A 13,017-nucleotide genomic window follows, 5' to 3' on the forward strand; every position below is an offset into this window, starting at 1 on the left:
TAGAGAAAAAGTCCAAAAACTGAAAACAGATTTGTGTATCAGAACTTTGTTTTTTCTTCTTTCCTCTCCCATTAATCATCTCACCACCCCTCAGGTTTATCTGGTGACCCTTTGGAAGGGCCCGACCCCTAGGTTGGGAACCACTGGACTAAACTAGCTAACTGTATATAAAGTAGTTGAAACTAGCTTCACCTCCAGCAGCTACAACAGCTCTAACACTGATGCTTCAGTATTAATAATACAATGATGTCATATATAATTATTTTTCTCTTTTTCAGCTGATACTAAATAAATTTTCATCCTTGAAGGTGCGATGACTGAACGAGACAACACAGATACACCATATAAAATGAAAAAAAAACAACAAACCCACACGAAATTTTCATAAGAATTTAATAAGATTTTTAAAAAAGGGAATGAAATGTCAGAATGCCATGTGGCTGTATTAGTAGACAAACAAGCCATATGCCACTGGGAGTTTGGACTCGAGGCAGTTGTTCAAGGAAATGTAAAAAAAAACTTCTGGCGGCACAAGTTGTTTTTCCTCTACATCGTAGAGCATTAAAGTTTCCCTCCTTAAACAGATGGCATCTCTCAACAAGTGCAAATGTGGACCGTTGACGGTCAAGTTAATAATGTACTTTAAGGCTTCAGATGAACATGTACAGGGAAGACGACCATGTGGGGCAGCTAGTGTGTAAAAAACACGACTGTACAAAGAAAATTTAACCAAGTTACAAAAAGAGCCTTATTCCAAAACCATTCTGTTGTTTTAAAAGACAGGAGGTAACGTGAGACATGGAAATACTTGTTTAATTGCTGGTAATTTCTTTAATTGAGATGTTAATCATATTGCTTTTTGGGAATATGACTCTGCAGCTCTTCTCCCTCCAGTGGATTTACAGTAGAGACTAGTTTTAGCTTCTTCTGCTGACAGTGATCCAGGTTTCGTCTTTGGGCGTTGACACCAGCTCAGATCTGACCTCCATGACCTGTCCCTCCAACTGGTGAAGCTTCAGCCGCCGCACCAACGTGCTGAGCAGGACCGTAGCTACAGTGTAGGCGAACCTGTCAGAGATACAATCGATCAGGGTGGTCGAGCACATCTTTCCTTCGGGAGAATCAATGTGTTAATTGTTGGTTTGTCAGTGTTTACCTCAGCTCTGGGCATGTTTGATTCCCTGAGAAACCGAGCAGACAGAAGCTCTTTTTGGCCGAATCTTCCTCAAATCGATCCGGGTCAAACCTGAGAGACGACATTATAATCACCATGTCAAAAACCGGACTTATCAATGGATAAGATGTTCTAACACTATTTTAACCATCTTATATTTATGTTCCATGTGTTGCAGGATTTGTTTTTCAATGAACTGTTGGTTGGTGGTGCTGGTGAAGTTAGAAGTGAATCGGTTGCTGTAAGACGTACATGAGGGTCTTCAGAGTTATAACAATAACAGATCAAGAGACTTTTCAACACAAATTGAACTGTTCCTCTTGTTGAAACCTCAACACATCTATGTTGTGTTCTGGGGTTTGATTCTCTCTTTATTATTATTGAACACTGCTGACAAAGAGGCTCATTCTCTTCATTCTGACGGCCTGATGACGACTTTCTGCTTTCAGGCTTTTTCACTTCTTCACACAGATGTTTCCAGCTGGTTCAGGATTTGAATTGCAACCCTTCTGGTTCACCCTCTGCTGCCCAGTGATTTATGACACTATCTAATTAACTGATGAGAAAGTCGAAGCCAAAATATGACATGTATGTGAAGCGAACCTGTATGGGGTGCTCCAGGTGTCAGAATCTTGCAGCACCACTCCCAAGGCGTAGATAACCAACGTCTGAAATATGACAACAATAATACATGAACCTTTTTATTACAGGATATGCACATTCCTTAATACATTTATTGCTGTTTTTAAGCTAAATGCATGGTACTGAACCTAATCGGTAGTGAAAAAATAAACAATAACAGACAATTTTTGCATTTGTAGGCAAAATCTGACTCTCTTATCCAAATGTCACCTGTGTGTTTACTATGGTCAGTGTTGAGCTGGAGAGAAAGAAACAAACAGGCAGCCACAGACGGCAGGAAACCAGATACCTCTTTGGGGATGACATGTTGATCGACTTTTCCCTCCACTTCCTGAAGTCGAGCCGCAACGGGGGTCAGCTTGGCAGTCCTCACCGTCTCGTTGAGGACCTGCTGGCAGTATCTGTTCCAGGGAGGAAACGTGATAAGATCAAGGTTATCTGACGCACCAATCAGGCCTGGATGTGGCTAAATGTGACGGAAGATTCAACAATTAATTTCCACAAGTAGTGCAGTGTATCTGTTTCCTTGTAGATGCATCATCCATTCAGGTTTGACACTTTGACCTTGAATTTTTACGCTACAATCTCACAAAGCTGTGCAATTTCTTGAATGCTTGAACAAGGTCATAGAATGAATCATCCCTCCATGTTTCACTAAAATTGGTCCAAGATTTTACATCTGATGGATCTAAAGCTCTTACCTGAGCTGAGGGATTTTGTCCAAGGTAACTGGATCAGAACCCAAAACCTCCTCCAGCTCCTTGTACAACTTGTCCTGGACTTCTTCTGATGTGGACAGGAAGTGAAGAGCCCAGATACACACTGACAAAACACCACAATTTTATACTTTTCAGCTGAAAAATTAGCATTTCAAGGTTTGTTTTCATGATCTCTGACACGAATACTCAATATGTGAGGAGAAAACCTCATGAAGCATCACTCACAGTTGGCGGTGATGACGCATCCAGCCAAAGTGAAAACCATACAGTCCTCCATGATCTGAAACAAGCAACAAAATTCATTTCAAGACTTTTTCAGACTTCTGCAGGATCCGTGAAGGTGTGTTTTGAACTGCAGCAGGCGTCTGCTCTCGCGGATCAGTATTCACCTGTCGTTCCGTGAGACTCGACTGATGCAGAGCGTCCACAAACACCGTCTGCTTCCTCTGGGTTTTTCTCTCCTTTGACACTGACAGCAGCACCGACTCCATCTCAGACAGAGCTGAACACCAGGGAAGAAAAAATGTAAACATAGTTGTCTGACTGTTACTTTTTTTTATATTTTCGGCATCTACATGTAGCTTCCTGTCACTCAAACTGGGGTTATGTGTCGGCATTGTTGTTAAAAAAGATCCAATTTCAACCATCTGTCTGGTTTTCCAGCCATTCAGATAACATCTAAAATTAACTCCAGTCTGGTACCAAGTGCCAGTAACAATTGTCCTTGGCGAGTGAATCAATAACAGTCCCCCAAACAGATCTATCCACTGATTAAGGCAAAAGTACTAACTGTCTGTTCCCAGACTCTGTCTCTAGCTGCCTGTGAGATAACGTCTGAGCCTCTGCAAACTTTCCCTCCTGTTTCTCCACAGCTGAACAACAGTAGAGGCCTGATTCTGTTCCAACATATCAACACACAGCAGGTGTGACGGGGGCTAATGAGAGAAAATGAGGATAAAAAAAAACACAATTTGTTTTGAAGCAAATAAATCAAACATGGAACAGGAAATGTTACTGACAAGTTGAACCTCACTCACCCTTCTCATAATGCCCTTTCCTGCTGGAGCTCTTCTCCATGGAGCCGTCCAAGTAGCCTTTTCCGATTTCTGACCAGATCTGGTGGCACAAGTGTGAATTAGAAGAAGAAAACAAAACAACAAATCAATTAATCAGTTCCTTACAGTTTCTGACATTACTTTACTAAGCAAGATTCCTGGTTTATAGCACATTTCTAAACCCCATGGGGCCAAAATGAATAGAAAATGGAAAAATCAGTCAGAATGAACAATGCCTTTATCCCTGGAAACCCATTTTCTGTCCACAAATTGGAAATACTGCCTTTTTTTGTGGACTTTGCACTGACTTCCAACAAATATGTGAGGAGAAACCCATCACAGCAGATGCAAAGTACCGATTTCAACGCCCCCAGCAGCAGAAAAAAGACCAGAGAGCAACACAAGTACAAAAGTGGTTTGTATAACAGACTCTCTCACCGCGTCGTGGTTCTTGCGGAAGGAAATGACATCGGCGTCGTCTTTGAAGCGCTCGCCCAGGGCCAGCTGAGTGACGGTCTTCATGGACAGACCCAGCAGGTGGGCACACAGCGGGATGTGCTGATCCTCTGGGAACGACTTCCACTTCCCGACTAGCTCCTCCACCACCTAGGAAACAGAAGACGATTACTGAAACTACATGTTTAATACATCTGTACTTTATATTTCAGTGGGTACTTTTCATCAGTGGTACAAACCTTGAGCAAGTGAGGGAAGTTGTTCTTCAGCGTGCTGTTGATTGCACCCTCGTACACCTTCTTCCTAATGACGGTCTCACTGGCCCCGCCTCCCATCCCTGACTGGTAACCTAGCAACGACTTCAGCATCGTCTCAAAGGAGTCAGCTGAGAAGAGCAAGGAGAAAGAAAGAGTTTTGTTTATTTGACATCAAGCATTAAAATTGTATTATTATCAGAAGCAGCAGTAGTAACAACTGTGATATAACGCCTCCTCGCTGCTGCGCTTACTTGTGTGGTTCGGGTTGATGTGTTGCCGTAGCTGGTGCACAGAGCCCAGGCTGACCACCGGACGACCGCCGAACCAGAACGACGCCACGGACCCAAACTCCTGATGAAGACTGACGAGGAATTCGTGCAGACTGCCTCTGTTCACAATGTCCTGCAGGTTTCCATCCCTGCCAGAGAATAAGACATGATGTGAGCAGCCAAAAAAGCACTTCACCGACACTGGAGAGTCAACTGTGAACTGTAAACATACTTAAATGTGTTAATAATTAAAATAAATACATGCTGAAGGAGGACGGTCACTTTGTTTTATGTGTTTCTAAGTTAACAGACTTGGTTTTTGTTCAAGTTCACACTTACTGGACTCTTAAGGAGTCAATATCTACCTTAGAGCACTTTCACACAGAGGCTGCTTACCAGGGATACATTCATTTCTCACCCTGTCAATGAATTCATGTAAACAATAGCTGCAAAAACAGTCATGAAGATCACAAAGTTGCTTACTTCTCATCTGTAGGGTTGAAACCTGGGATGCCAGAGGCCCTTCTGGATGACTGAAAACAGGATTATAATGATATTTCACTGTTAGTAACAGTTACAAAAAAGTATTTTCTATTAACTTGTAGCTAACTGACATCTATTGTCTGCTAAAATAAGTTGACAGGTGTGCTATGCCTGTCCCACTTCCAGCTAGAGCTTATAAATTAATGTTCAGTCGTACGAAATCCCATTTAAAATATATTAAAGTCATTTTCTTCAGTTACTAGCAAACACAAACACAGTGTAAGACACCTTTTAGTGCCACTAAATCAATTATTTGGGTCATTGGGTGAAATCGGCGTACAAATGACGTACTAAACAGCATCAAATTTCACATTTTTAACTTTAATAGCTCATTGAAGTGAGCGGATACCGGCGTAAAACCGCCCATCATGAACTCTTAAAGTTGATTTTTATTGAAGCAGATTCCTTATTAATGTCTTAAATGTCGCCGAAATCAGAAAAGGATTATAATGATTAGTTTAAGATGTTTAATGATGTTATATGAGACTTTTCTGCCAGCTGAGGAGCAAGAGGACATTTAATTAACTGTCGTCACAGTACCGTTAGCTAACTTAAAGCTAACTTAACTTACCGGGTATAAATAAAGAACAGCTCCCACCAAAATGATGACAAACGTGACAGCAAAGATGGCAAAATCCAGCATGACTGCTCGCTTTTAATGGCACCGTTTCTTTAACTTTTACTCATGAATATCTGGAGATTTGCACCCAAAATGACAACAGCCGCCGTTACCACGTCAACAGAAAGTGGAGGAGCAGGATCGTCCCGCTCTGTGCTCGACTACAAAGTCTGGATGAAAGTCAGAGAAAACTAGTTCAGTTCAGAGAGAATCGATGGATGAGATCCACACTGTCAGGATTTACATACAGATTAATAAATTAACTGTTAACGGGATAAATTTCAAAGTGTTAACACACAAACAGTTTTCAGCTTTTACACTTAAACTGACACTTCAACTGCTTTTACTGCTTCCACTGTAACAGTGACTCCCATATAACCTTTCACAAATAATTCACATTTTAAGACAGTTTAACCTGTTAACAGCTGCAATTTTTACATTTTTTCATCTATTTCCACTGCTGTTACTGCTTACATATCAACTGAAACTTCAACTTGAGTTACTTTCATTTTCTACAGTTCAACTTACATTTTAACTGCTTTTATCTCTTATTCTTCTACGGACAGTTCAACTGCTTTTTGAACTTTAGGACATAATAAACAAAAAGTATTATATTTGCAAAATATTGATCTAAAGCCTGATGCTGATTCAACTTATAGATTATATTTGATACTTGCAAATTAAGATCAATGGTAGCCTAGAAAAGTGAGAAAAGTGTTATCAATATAAAACATAAAAATAAACCATTCAGTGTGATCATGAACTGTACAGATTCACTTTATATTCCAGCAGATTTCATGCATCTAATCTCATCAGATTGTAATAAAGAGGCGTTGTTGGATTTGTTGGATAAAACCCTGTATTTAAAAAGACAAACACATTTCAAAAATACAAAAATAGATCTACACATTCAGACTTCACTGTTAAAATACAGTGCAAAAAAAAATATGTGCAAAATGACAACAACGCTGTACAGAGAGTCCTGGAGCAGATATACAGTAACGGTTTCTCAGGCCGTCATTTCTGATTTGTCCTCCAGTTTGGGAGGCTCGATCTCCATGGCCATCAGATAACCTGAGGAAGAAGAACAAGATCATAAAACACACTGTTTTCAATCAACTTGCCTTTTTCTAAAACCCTAAATTGATATGAAAGCATCTCTCACACTCAGTGTAGTCAGTCTCGGGTCGGGTGGCGATGAAGATCCAGGCCAGACCCACCAACAGAGCCACCACCAGATTAACTGTCACCCACGGGTGGAGAATCTGGTGCTCTGACCCCGGAGGCCTGGAGAGGAAATACGTATCATCGGGTGTCATAATGAGACAGAAACATGCTGTAAACATAATGTGTTTCCAGTGAGCTCACCATAACGTCGTGTTGAACGCCGGGTAGAGGTTGATTCGATCGCTGGTCATCTGCTGGCTGAGAGAGAGGACCAACGCTGAGAAATACACTGGATGGAAGCAGGAGAGTGAACAATAAAGAGTGTCAACTGAGAGAAAAGGCTGTTTGAGGGGGGATGTTTGTGTTTGTGTATGTGTGGACTCACAGAACGAGGCGAGAGCAACGGGGTCCAGCGTGATGAACTCCCGCAGAGCCAATGAGCCTTTGGCCAGGTTCACTCTGACAACACAAGAGTTTACGTTGGTGTTTGCTTCATATCAGCAGCTCACTTCACAAGTATAAGAAGTTTGAATGCTGGAAAACTTAACTAAGAGAAGTACAACAGTGTTTTTTATATACAAATTTGCCTTCAAACTTTCTTGAAACCCTGTTTGAAATGTATTTCCCTATAAAAAGATAATGAAACCACCAGTTAATTAGGGTTTAGGTGAACTAGTTGCGTCATCTCCGACTGCGCCGACGCTGTCTTACCTGTCGAAAGCGGCCACTGTGCTGATGGCCAGCAGCATGTAGAGCAGAGACTGGGACGGATAAGCCAGACTGTTGTACTGCTCCAGCAGGTTGGACAGAGAGGTGAGGTGCTGGCCGGCTAACACGTACACCACCACTATGTTCCACACGGCGTAGCCCGCCAGGAAGCCGTGACAATACAGACCGAACACCCTGAAGCGGACACACGAGAGAGGAGACACGTTTAACTAAAGGGACTGAAAAATAAAATACACAACAAACTGTTGACACGTTTCTTTCACCTGAAGCCTTCGTGCACCCTGAGAGAAACGTCTCTGGTGGTCCACAGCGGCTGTATGTGCTGGAAGTCCGCCAGGTTTTCCATCTGGTCGCTGGTCTTCCTCCAGTCTGAGCGCTCCGCGGCCTGGAAACGCTCTACATGAGAACACACACACACACACACACACACGCGGTATATAGTATATATAAAAGGCAGTGACACAATCAGATCATTCAGTGTAATCTTCTAAATTACCGTCATTTTTCATTACTCACTGTTCCTCTCTACGAAAACCTTCCCGACCGGCTGACTCTGGCCCTGCGGCGCCGAGAACAAGGAATGCTGGGGGATAGGAGGCGGGGTGTCGGTGATGATGTCATCCTCTTCTATGTCCAGCTCATCGGGAAGCTGCGATTCGACGACTTTCGACTTCCTGAGATGATGAGAAATAAAGACAGTAGGTTATAGTCGTATTTTTCTCCCATTAATTCCAACTGTCTTTACTGTTTTAACTCTGTTATAAACAAGCTGCACATAAAATACCTCACATATTCACAAAAATATAAAGAGGAAAAACAAAAATACACTAATTTAATCCAACATGCACACAAAAAGAAATAAAACAAACTGAAACCAGGTGTTGTGCATAAAAAAAGTTGTTTTTTTTAAGTGTGTTAGTGATTCTTACTTCTTCTTTCTAGTTTTTTTGACTACTTCCTCTCCGTCGGTGGTCTGATCGGGTGTGTCTCCGTTCACCAGGTCGGCTTGGTCGTCTTCAAGATCTGAAACCCCAGAAACACAATCACAGATCTTCAGCTGAGGAGCCGACCTCCACACAGTCAAACTGTTCCCTTAATGTATTTTTTTTATCATTTGATGAAACTACAGTATTTGAAGGATAGTCTCACCTATAGTGGCACTTTTCTTTTTCCTCCTCCTCCTCTGTGGTGGAGCGTCGTTCGTGCTTTCGAAGGTGAGTTGCTCCCCTACCTCAGATACCCTCCTGCTGCCCAGACCTCCCATCTCCATCCCCTGATCTACACAGGACAGATGAAACAAACAAACCTGATGTGAGTATTAAAGTTTACTCTGAATGGCGGGAAGAAGATGTACACCTGCCAGCATCATTCTCATCTTTCTTGGATTCAAAAGCAACATTTCAATGTTGTTTTTTTTTTTCCTTTTTCATGAGAAAGCTGAAGATTTTTTTCTAGAAAAGCACATAAATGTGACACAACTTTCAACTGAAAAGCGATTCTTGACCTTGAAGTAGTTCACACTGAAGTCTTTGATGAGAAAATACAGCCAGCGAGACTTTCACCAGCACAGCAGCCCTGTTTCATCTTCAATCATGTTACAGATTTTTAGATTTTATAAGACGGACAGGCAGAGTTTTTACGATTAACTGGACAGAATACAGAATATTTTGATTTCAATTTTGCAACAGAAACTAATGATGGACCTTCACTTTTATGATTTGAAGTCATCATCCTTCATCTAAATATATTCTCAACACATCTACAGTAACATCTGACAGAAAAACAAACCCCAACTATCTTAGTAAGTACTGAGAGATCAACGTGGTTTAAGGGCAGGTTGTGAGTCTTCATCCCTTTAAACTCTGCTCACTGCTCACACACACGTCCACTCAAAGATGTGGACGTGTGTGTGTGTGTGTGTGTTACCTACCGTCCATATCGTCGACTCCATTTGCCTCTTTCCTCACCCTCTTCTTCTTGTGTTTTGGTGCCGGCATGTCTCCTACACGAGATGAAAAGTGAAAGAAAAGGTGAATCAAATCAAGAGCTTCTGTCTGAATATCAGAGAAATACATAATTAACGAATCCTGACTCACCAGCTGTGTCTTGACTTCATGTGTCAGTACATGCGACAAAGGAAAGAGGGAAAGTTTAGTTTGTTTGTTGAGCGTAAACACTGCAGATACAAACAACACAGACATGTTAACCTACCTCGGCATTGTGGGAAGTGCTCGTTGCCCTCGCTGAAGATACAGAAAGGGGGAAAAGGTTTGTTTGTATTTATGTTCAAGAAAACGTTTTCACAGCATCCATGAGCCGACAACACCCGACCAGATTTATTTGAATTCCTATTTTTATGATCTAATGAACGATATTTGTTCTCTGTGAAGGAAAAACGGTCAAAAAGTTGATTTTATTTGAAAAACAAGACGCGTAAAAGAAGTTCTGTGCAAAATCTCACCAGTTTACCTTCTGACTATCATGCTGAGAGCCACAAAAACAACCAATCAAAGGTGACAATTAACTGAAACACATAAATAAATCTCTGCTTGGAGTCTTCTTTTCAAATTAGATCAACACTACAAGAAAACAACTCACCTTCTCTTACACAGTGACAGATGAACTCTAACTAACATTAACTTGTAACATAAGACAGCTGAGAGGAAACCTTACCGTCGTCTTTCTGGCCATCCCACCCAAGAATGAAGTAAGAGTACAGTGAAGCTACATGTAACATCCTGGCTGACGCCTTTAAATCCGCAGCTAAATCTGTGATCATACATCTGCCAGGAGCAGGGATTACTCAGGGCAGAGGTCAAACACACTTAAACCTTTTCAGACTCTTGGAGCAGCAGCACTGTGTGTTTGTTTGTGTGTGTTTGTGTTTGTGTTGGTGTGTTTGTGTTTGTGTTGGTGTGTGTGGGTGAGTGAAGGAAGTGTGTCTGTAGGATCTGCTGTTACAGAAGCTTGCTGGTCTAATCTTTCTGACGGTTTCATTGGCAGATAATCAAGAAGTAAAAAGTTTAATTTTCTTCAGGAGACTTTACTCAGATATCACCGTCTTAGTATCCAGCTGGTTAATTTTCCTCAGATGCTGCATTTTTATCAATCAGACTTTCAGTGGAATCATGTTATGATTATATTGTGTTGTCAATTTATAAAATATTGTTGTCCAAATCCAATTTTCCTTGCAAAATGGAATCAAAAACTAATAAATTGAGTTAGTAAAGTTTTCTGTTTTACTCATTTATGGATAAAAGTGACACTTCAAATCAATTCATCTCCTTTATTTGTGACATTTGCCTTGACTTTGCTTTATTTAAATCCACAAATCTTCAAGGTGAGTAATTTTGCCTGTCAGGTTCCATTAACTCCTGTATGCATGTATATGTTATATTTGTGTGTTGTAATCGGCTTTATTGTGTATTTTACAGCTGCAACTTATGATGATTTTTATTATCTATTACTCTGCTGACTGTTGTTTTATTGTTTTGTCTATGAAATGTCAGAAAATAGTGAGAAATTCCCATCACAATTACCCAGAGCCCAAGTTGATGTATTCAGTTACAGTACCATTCAGCCTACAGCTGAAAACCCAAATATATTCACTTCATACTGATATAAAAGAGAGAAAAGTAGAAAAATCATCACATTTGAGAAGCTGAAGTCAGATCATGTTTGGCATTTTGCTAAACTGACTGATCAGTTAACAGATTATTTGTTATTTGTTATAGCACCAGTGTATTTTAAGTAAGTTTACCAGCCACTCAATAGATGACCATTGTGGTTTTTGGCAGGTGAGTGAAACCAGCCAGTCGTATATTTCACCAGCGTTTGGCAGGTGGTTGGTTCTACTTTCGTGTCCTTCCTGTCTGGAATCCAAACTGTGCTCAAAAGATTAGCTGAGGAACAGATTAATTAATCAATCAAAAAAAGTTTAGAGAATCTATTTATTCTCTTTGTCACTTAACCTCTTAAACCCGGGATTAAGAGATTAATAATTAAATCTGAAGAGAAATTACAGCTGCGGAAATGTGAATTTCCTCACTTTCATTGGTTTCTAATCAGGGCAACATATTGATATTATATCGATATCCTGATATGAGACTAGATATCGTCTTAGATTATGGATATCATGATATGGCATAAGTGTTTCTTTTCCTGGTTTTAAAGGCTGAATTAAATGATGTAATTTTGTGAACTTACCAGACTGTTCTAGTTGCTCTATTATTTATCTTTACCCCTCAGTCATTATATCCACATTACTGATGATTGTTTATCAAAAATCTCATTGTGTAAATATTTTGTGAAAGCACCAATATTCATCCCTACAATATTGTTGCAATATCAATATTGAGGTATTTGGTCAACAATATTGTGATATTTGATTTAATCCACATTGCCCAGTCATAGTATCACATACTATGTATTTATACTTTAAATACATGTTATGGCTGTTGATCAGACTAAGTATGGTATATAATGGAGCCAGTTGACTTGTAGTGGGCGGGTGTTTGTTATTTTGCCATTTACACAAAGTGAAACATAATTAACACATTTTCCAATAGGAAAAATAACTGTTAGTTGCAGCTCTAAATGCAAAGTTTCCCTTCAGGACAGTGCAGGTTTAAATGAGTATAATGGATAATAGTAATTAATGACTATGGTATGGTAGAGTGCCTTAATAACTAACTTATAACTTTAGGATATAAACACTTGTATTTGGTTGACTGACCTGTGGAAGAGGCGGCAGTTCCCTGGGTCGCATTTTCTATAAAGGCAAAATATAGATTATAAGCAATACTTATAAGTAACTTTAATACATGTGACGCTAAATTAAATGGATATACAGTATGTTATTATCACAGACAAGCCTGAAGCCTTTACCTAGCAGTTAGCTAACAGCAGTTTGCGTTATTTTACACCAAAATATTAGTAAAAACCAAAAATATCGTTAGTTAAACTAGCTACCGTTAGTTAGGTTTAACGTTACGCTAACAGTCGTTACTTGTGAACATAAATGTTACCTTCGAGCCTCCCGTTTCCATACTCCGAAATTTCACCTTTAAATGTTAATCCACTTAAATCATACTTAAATAAACTGTATATTTCAATGACTACAAAATTTTAAAAGTGAGAAAACGACACGTTTTCTTTGATTGTTCGAGCTGTTTTTTTGCTTTATTTACGCTGTGCAAGCAGAGAGCAGCTACCCGTTAAGCCCCGCCCTACTCTGTCTCTGATTGGCTAGTACTCGTTGCCTTCGTTGTTGGATTGGTTAGATTTAGGCATGAGGCGTGAGATTATTGGTTAGAGTAAGACGGTAAGCCAATCAGAGGCAGAGTAGGGCGGGTCCGGATGTATTTACTGGTGACCATCCACATAGC

General features: G+C 40.2%; 2 protein-coding genes across 5 annotated transcripts; both read right to left on the minus strand.

Annotated features, from left to right (window-relative positions):
• Nucleotides 1–376: 376 nt before the first annotated feature.
• On the minus strand, nucleotides 377–5,922 carry LOC122976451 (cytochrome P450 20A1). Of its 2 annotated transcripts, XM_044344938.1 has the most exons (13): nucleotides 5,687–5,922; nucleotides 5,056–5,105; nucleotides 4,555–4,721; nucleotides 4,286–4,431; nucleotides 4,029–4,196; nucleotides 3,573–3,651; nucleotides 2,925–3,037; nucleotides 2,761–2,815; nucleotides 2,518–2,638; nucleotides 2,106–2,217; nucleotides 1,778–1,842; nucleotides 1,157–1,246; nucleotides 377–1,068 (listed from the first exon to the last, which is right to left on the minus strand). In XM_044344938.1, exons 1-13 carry the CDS (start codon nucleotides 5,756–5,758, stop codon nucleotides 918–920), a joined length of 1,389 nt encoding a protein of 462 aa, XP_044200873.1. In that variant the 5' UTR covers nucleotides 5,759–5,922; the 3' UTR covers nucleotides 377–917. The 2 variants fall into 2 exon arrangements, with proteins under 2 accessions (XP_044200873.1, XP_044200874.1); XM_044344939.1 differs by lacking the exons at nucleotides 3,573–3,651; nucleotides 4,029–4,196; nucleotides 4,286–4,431; ... (1 more) ...; nucleotides 5,056–5,105; nucleotides 5,687–5,922 and adding an exon at nucleotides 3,326–3,478.
• A 653-nt stretch (nucleotides 5,923–6,575) lies between these two features.
• On the minus strand, nucleotides 6,576–12,855 carry tmem237b (transmembrane protein 237b). Of its 3 annotated transcripts, XM_044344943.1 has the most exons (14): nucleotides 12,658–12,854; nucleotides 12,366–12,401; nucleotides 9,842–9,873; nucleotides 9,727–9,740; nucleotides 9,561–9,632; nucleotides 8,780–8,908; nucleotides 8,560–8,653; nucleotides 8,147–8,304; nucleotides 7,894–8,026; nucleotides 7,613–7,804; nucleotides 7,287–7,360; nucleotides 7,103–7,190; nucleotides 6,900–7,021; nucleotides 6,576–6,808 (listed from the first exon to the last, which is right to left on the minus strand). In XM_044344943.1, the coding sequence occupies exons 1-14, from the start codon at nucleotides 12,676–12,678 to the stop codon at nucleotides 6,744–6,746; spliced, it is 1,230 nt and encodes a 409-aa protein (XP_044200878.1). In that variant the 5' UTR covers nucleotides 12,679–12,854; the 3' UTR covers nucleotides 6,576–6,743. The 3 variants fall into 3 exon arrangements, with proteins under 3 accessions (XP_044200878.1, XP_044200875.1, XP_044200876.1); XM_044344940.1 differs by having other exon boundaries at nucleotides 7,103–7,360; nucleotides 12,658–12,855; XM_044344941.1 differs by lacking the exons at nucleotides 12,366–12,401; nucleotides 12,658–12,854 and adding an exon at nucleotides 10,304–11,052 and having other exon boundaries at nucleotides 7,103–7,360.
• Nucleotides 12,856–13,017: the final 162 nt, after the last annotated feature.

This window comes from Thunnus albacares, chromosome 24 (assembly GCF_914725855.1).
Source record: "Thunnus albacares chromosome 24, fThuAlb1.1, whole genome shotgun sequence".
Classification (NCBI taxonomy): Eukaryota; Metazoa; Chordata; class Actinopteri; order Scombriformes; family Scombridae; genus Thunnus; species Thunnus albacares.

Excerpts from the sequence above, each read along its gene's own strand:
- LOC122976451 (XM_044344938.1), bottom strand. The coding sequence starts at position 5,758 with ATGCTGGATTTTGCCATCTTTGCTGTCACGTTTGTCATCATTTTGGTG. Across the intron at positions 1,843-2,105 it reads AACATGTCATCCCCAAAGAG|ACGTTGGTTATCTACGCCTT; the intron begins GTATCTGGTTTC and ends GTCATATTTCAG. Across the intron at positions 1,247-1,777 it reads ACCTGGAGCACCCCATACAG|GTTTGACCCGGATCGATTTG; the intron begins GTTCGCTTCACA and ends GTCGTCTCTCAG.
- tmem237b (XM_044344940.1), bottom strand. The coding sequence starts at position 12,678 with ATGGAAACGGGAGGCTCGAAG. Across the intron at positions 12,402-12,657 it reads TGGAAACGGGAGGCTCGAAG|AAAATGCGACCCAGGGAACT; the intron begins GTAACATTTATG and ends TTGCCTTTATAG. Across the intron at positions 7,022-7,102 it reads GCGTTCAACACGACGTTATG|GCCTCCGGGGTCAGAGCACC; the intron begins GTGAGCTCACTG and ends TTTCCTCTCCAG.